The sequence below is a fragment of the Symphalangus syndactylus genome, chromosome 9 (genome assembly GCF_028878055.3).
Source record: "Symphalangus syndactylus isolate Jambi chromosome 9, NHGRI_mSymSyn1-v2.1_pri, whole genome shotgun sequence".
Lineage (NCBI taxonomy): Eukaryota > Metazoa > Chordata > Mammalia > Primates > Hylobatidae > Symphalangus > Symphalangus syndactylus.
In genome coordinates this window covers 91,813,125-91,819,356 of record NC_072431.2, presented here as the reverse complement: position 1 = coordinate 91,819,356, position 6,232 = coordinate 91,813,125, and the positions used below count along the sequence as shown (strand labels likewise).

Genomic DNA, 6,232 nt, shown 5'->3' with positions numbered 1-6,232 from the left:
CTTTTGAGAGTGAAAGGAGGCACTATTTGTAATTACACTGGGACAAGAGGCATAATCAAATCTTATATGTTCATGCCATATAAGTAGGATCATATTCCTGTCAGTTCTCTCCACCTGTCTGAAAATATATGCTTACAATCTTTTATTAATCAAAATGTAAGATCAATAAGTTCAAATATACAGAAAAATATAGAAGTATGCAAAAATGTTGGCATATTTAGATTCACCATGTAAGTGAGATCATGTGGTATTTGTCTTTCTGTGCCTGGCTTATTTCACTTATCATAATGTCCTTCAAGTTCACCCATGTTGCTGTAAATGATGGGATTTCTTTCTTTCTTAAGGCTGAATTGTATTCCATTAAGTAAATATACCACATTTTCTAAATCTAAAAACGTCAAACTCATAGAAGTAGAGATTAGAATGGTGATTACCAGGGGTTAGGGGTAGGAATTGGGGCGATGTTGGCTAAAGGATACAAAATTTCAGTTAGGAGGAATAAGTTCAAGAGAGCTGTCATACACTGTAGTGACTACAGTTAATAACAATGTATTGTATTCTTGAAAATCGCTAAGAGTATAGATTTTAAGTCCTCTCACCACAAAATAAGTATGTGAGATACTCGATTTAACCATTCCACAATGTATACATATTTCAAAACATCACATTGTACACAATAAATACATGCAATTTATTATTAATTTTTAAAACAAATGGTTTAAAATGCTAACATTAGTCCCTTCCATATGGTGAGATAATAGGCAATTTTTATTTCCTTCTTCTGCATATTTTTTATGCTTCCTAATTTTTGCCATTATCCATGAATTACGGACGGGGGACGAGGGGTTAAAATAATGTTTAGTCTTCTAGGCAGTGGATATTTAGGGCATTAAATCCAGGGACTGACTCCACCGCTGAGATGCTACTTGTGGCGATCATCTTCTCCCAAGCTCCACATTTTAGCTTTGTACAGAGTGATGTCATTGTAGACCCTGAAGTGGTTCATCCTGTGGTCACGGCGTTCTGGGTCGACCAAGGGCTCTGAGTCCCACCCAATTTCCTGGTTTTCAGTCTGTGCCTCCGGGTACTTCTTCGTTGGCCCCTGGGCAGCATGGTGAATGAGATTCAGAAACCTGGCATCTGCAGGTTCGTCCAGGTTATCATGCCAAGACATAGGCTTCCTCGTAATCCTGTGAACCTTGCGCAGGGGATTCACGTGGTACTGCGTATAGAGTTTCTGGGTTCGTAACTCTTTGAGGTACAGCTCCCGCAAGATCTGGTTCTGATGGACCTCATCTGTGACCACCCTCTCTTTCGGGTGTCCCGCCATAGCCTTGGAGCTGCTCGGTGGGTCCGGGGCTCTCTCGGCGTCCTCTTACCACTCGCTTGGCTGCGGGCCTTCTGCAGTCTCTAGGCAACTGCACCCCACTCCGTCTCCAGGCAACAGCGTTCGTATGATACCGCTCTGGCCTCTCGGAATCCAGCCTCTTTACTAGAACCGCCTCTGGATATTGCGAGGAAAAAGGCTTGCCATCAACTGGCAAACCCAGGAGGTAATGAACATAAAACTAGACCTCACGTTGGCCAATCACCTCCCTCTTTGAGAACAGATTCGATGCTTTTCACTCCCCTACCTTCTCTGCCCCTGGTCCTGCAGTTTGCTCTGTGGTTACAGACCAAGTTCCACGGAGAAGCCAGTTCAAATGCAGAGGCTTGTGCAGTCTGGCTGCCCAGGCAGGAGAGGAAAGGCGCAGGCCAGGCCGAATGTTCGCCTGGCATGGTCTTGGATTCCCAGGTCGTCTGCCAGGTCGCTGGGAATCCACAGTCCTGGCAATTCTGAACCGCCTGGGAACTGCCCCAGTAGGAGGGAAACCATTTCCCAGGGTGGGATGTGTAAGCTGTCAGGTCTGGTTGGGGGTGGCTGGATAGGGAGTGGGGACTAGAGTACAGGAGACTAGAAAGAAGGGCTATGAGGAGGGTGAGGGGGAAAGATGGGGGGCCACTGGGAAAGGGGGGCCTGACGAACAGGGCGGCGGCACACGGACGCTCTGGCTGTGGTAGGAACAGAGGAAGGGCTGGGCAGGAAGTTCCTTGAGGTAGGGTACTGGGAAGGGGCGACATCAGTCAGCTTGGGCAAACGGGTAGGGCGGAAAATCGAACAACCTGGACGGCTCTGGAGAGGAGGCTGAGGGCAGGAAGTTTGAGGAGTAACGGAGGGAAGGCAGACTGGAAAACGAGGGTGGGAAGGAACAGGAAGAATACGAGGCTGGGGTTGAGGCCGAGAAATTGGAGGTAGCTTTCTAGTCATTTTTCCAAATAAGCGCTGTAGTAACTCACTTGTCCAAACGAGTCAAAATGAGTAACTGAGATGTGCTGAGACCGACTCCAGCTTTTGTCCCCTCAGGACATTCCATCACAGAATGCCTATTATGAAATGTACATTTATCTCCTTAGGTCATTTCTTCACAGAATCCCTATTATGAAACGTACATTCTCCCCTTTGTTCTAGTGAGGAGGCCCCACCAATCAGAGAAAAGATCTCAGTTTCTTGGTTTAAGAGTGATCATGGGAAATAGCAAAGAAAAGAAATGGGGCTGTAATATTGGTCCCTGTTCTTGGGATATTATGTAGTTTTGCCCTCGACAGGCAAAGATTGATCAAGGGGCTAACAGGGGTAGCGGCTTGGGAGCTAAGAGAGCAGTTCTGAAGCAGGAATTGGGAAAATGGGAAGTCAGTATCCTAGTCTCTTTCCCTTACTACATTGTTCAAAGCCCTTTCACATTATCTACCTCACTGCATGAATATGCATGATTAGAGATGTTATGTTCATTTTACCAGTGAGGACACTAAAGACCAGAGAGGGAAGGACCATACGCAGGCAGTGGGTGGGTAAGCAGGCAGGACAAGAACTTGGGCCAAAAAGAGCGAGCAGGTTGGAGAGGCCACGAAATGGCACAAAGCGCTAACCAGCACCATTGCCTCCTCCTGTGTCTCTGGACAGGATCTTGGAGGGGATGTCTCAGAGAAGAGCTGTAGTTTTTGTAGCTTGCCTCTTGGTCCCTGTGCTCCCTTGGTTTGATGACTTAATCTTCACTGGAACCAGACACACAGGGTCCGAGCTGGCAGGATGACTGCCCACTCCTAAGCACCTAGTGACTAGATTTGGACTTCCTTGCTCATTACCTGAGATGCCTAACTCCATCAGATGATGAAGGAAGCTGCTGCCCTCCCCTCTCTTTTGTCTGAAGTAGCAACCCTCTCTGCTGAACATGCCTGGTTTCTTTGAATGCCATTCAGATCATAGGCTCCTTTGGTCACCTATTCTCTCCTGTGCTTGTGTCATCACAAGATTCTGAATTTTCTCCCTTGGCCCAACACGCTTTCCCTCCCATGCTGCATAAAACTTCCAGTTATGCTTTGGAAGTCCAGCTACATGATTTTTAGCAAACTTCCCTTTTTCCATAGACTGCTTCTTTATTGACAGTTCCTTGCCTCTCCTTGCTTTAATTGTAACTTGGATTTCTCTTAAGGACATTGCTTCCTTTTTATCTCAGGTAGAAACTACTTCTCTCAAACTCTAAAGTACTTCAGAGTAAGAATGTGGTTTATAGAGTCTCCTCGCTCCTTCTGACTCCTTGAAAACTGCACTGCGTTATTCCTCTCTTCATACTGGAAAATCTCTTGCTCCTTATGAGTTATCTTTAAACTAGGAAAGAAAACTTACTGGGAAATAAAAAAGTAACACCTTCCTTATAATCACCTAAATGAACAAAATGTTAATTCATAGTTCAGAAAACTTTGTCTATTCAGAAAACAAGTATGTTCTCTATTCTCACTGTGTATTAGTCTGTTCTCATGCTGCTAATAAAGACATACCTCAGACTGCGTAATTTACAAAGAAAAAGAGGTTTGATAAACTCACAGTTCCATGTGGCTGGAGAGGCCTCATAATCATGGCAGAAGGCAAAGGAGGAGCAAAGGCACATCTTACATGGTGGCAGGCAAGAGTGCATGTGCAGGGGAACTCCCCTTTGTAAAACCATCAGGTCTTATGAGACTTACTATCATGAGAAAAAGGAAAGACCCACCCCCATGATTCAATTACCGCCCACCAGGTCCCTCCCATGACATGTGGGAATTGTGGGAGCTACAATTTAAGATGAGATTTGGGCGGGGACACAGCCAAACCATATCACGCTGATTGTAAACAATAGCCAATAGATTGCTTACTTTTGACCAGGTTGAAGGAAGAGTCAACATATAGTTCCATAGAGCATGTTGCAGGCAGTGAGGGAAGAGAAAGCACAGGAATTTTTGAAGATCTTTCTAAGGTCCCTTCAATTTGGAGAATAGCACTTAAGAATCTGAGAAAGCCAAGAAAAGAAAGGAGCTCAGTTCCCCACCACAGAATGACACTGGTGGCAGGATCAAGAAAAGCAGGTGCCTACATGGACTTTCCATTATGGAGACCCAGGTCCTGCAAACAGCCTGACCCATGGCTGGCTGAGTTACTTTCCACTAAGTAGACCACAGATTTGAAAGAAATGTATGTGAGGATAAAGTTACCAGAGTGCCTAGTTTTCTTCCCAATCCATCAATTATTTGAAGAACTGGGCTCAGCAGGGCTTCTCCCAAGGTGCATGAAAGCTGGGAGAACCACCATGCGGGGGGCCACAGTAGAGGCCAAGATGTGGATATTTTGGTGATTCTGCCTCAAATAGAGGACAGAACAAATGAAACAGAAACAAAAATATTCTTAAAAATATTTTAGAAGAAATTTTCTCTAAAATGAAGGAAGGTAGCGATCATCTGATCAAGAAGAAAATTTACAATGGCTGGCTAATGCCACAACATTCTGGAAAATGTGCTGAACTACCAGGTTAAAGATAGCCTTATGAATACTCCTGTCACCTATTAAGCTTAAAAACTGAGGCTGAACTCACTCATCTTCTAAGTAGCATTAAATGCTGGCAGATAATGGAGCAAGTTTCAGAGGAATGCCACTCGGATGTGGTCTGCAGGCTGGCAGCTTCAGCATCACCTGGGATCTTGTTAGAATGCCAGATCCTGGACCACTATCCTAGACATACTAATTTCAATTCTCTGGAGGTGGAACTCAGAAATCAGTGTCTTAATATGCCCTCCAGGTGATTCAGATGCATGGCTAACATATGAGAGGCACTGCTCCAAACTTTAGTAAAACAAACACATGCACCTCATGAATTTTACATCACGCTAGATTGTCATTTGCATATGAAGGTAACAGACAGCCATCTCTTCTTTGTATAAAATCAGGAAGTATATTTCTCATGAGTATTTGAAACAGGATGAATTGCATAAAGGAATTCAGTTTCACTGTTGATGTAAGAGCTAAGATAACAAATGACATTAAGACACTTCAAGATTAGCCCAACAGCCAGTCCCTGGGCTGACGGGACAAAGGTGTCAGGCCAGGGGCCAGAGTTGCCTGAAGGAATCTGGAATCCTGGCAGACCTGTCCAGTGGGGATGGAGATAGTGCTTTAGACAATGAGGAGCTGGTGCCTGAGATGCTGACTGAGATGGATTGGGAGAAAAAGTCTCCGCTTCACCTTCCTCCATCCTTCCAATTTCTTGCCAGACATTCCTGTTGGCGAAATCTAGCTGAAAAATCAGCTGAGTCAAGAACCCATGGCTCAGGGCACAGCAGGGAAAGGGCAAGGAAGGACTCTGAGGGCCAGCAGGGCAGGGAGTGGTGCAAAATCTATACCCAGTCTACCAAATGATAAATCAAACTAAGTGACAAATGGGGAAGGGCATGAAAAGACTGGCAGCAGTGCCATCTTCCTAGGCTTAGGATGCAGTTGTAGGGGGCCTTGTGCTGAAACAGGCCTCAAGTGGCTTAATGCTCAGCTGTTGTCATCTGAAAATTCTTAATAATTTTTGAGGAAAGGCTCTACATTTTCATTTTGAACGGGGCCTTAAAAATTAAGTGGCCACCCCTGACTGAGACTAAACAGTAAATTATTTAAAAATAGAAAAATAATGTTCATAGTACAGAATGTAGATGTTATACCTATTTACAGAAAAGCTACATAATGTTAAAAATAACAATAATGACAAATAAAAATCCTAATATGTTCTGACACAATCTTAAAGCTTATAGAAGGAAGTCTAAGTGGGTGAGTGCCCTAATCTTCCACATGGGGAAGTAAGTAGATTTTGTTTTGCTTTATGAGGTTGAATGAAGATGA

At 44.4% G+C, this 6,232-nt stretch overlaps 1 protein-coding gene across 1 annotated transcript; it reads right to left on the bottom strand.

Moving 5' to 3' along the window:
• Positions 1–750: 750 nt before the first annotated feature.
• On the bottom strand, positions 751–1,772 carry LOC129490572 (protein CFAP144P1). Its single transcript, XM_055294451.1, has 2 exons — positions 1,635–1,772; positions 751–1,537 (listed from the first exon to the last, which is right to left on the bottom strand). The coding sequence occupies exon 2, from the start codon at positions 1,328–1,330 to the stop codon at positions 923–925; it is 408 nt and encodes a 135-aa protein (XP_055150426.1). The 5' UTR covers positions 1,331–1,537; positions 1,635–1,772; the 3' UTR covers positions 751–922.
• Positions 1,773–6,232: the final 4,460 nt, after the last annotated feature.

Excerpts from the sequence above, each read along its gene's own strand:
- LOC129490572 (XM_055294451.1), bottom strand. The coding sequence starts at position 1,330 with ATGGCGGGACACCCGAAAGAGAGGGTGGTCACAGATGAGGTCCATCAG.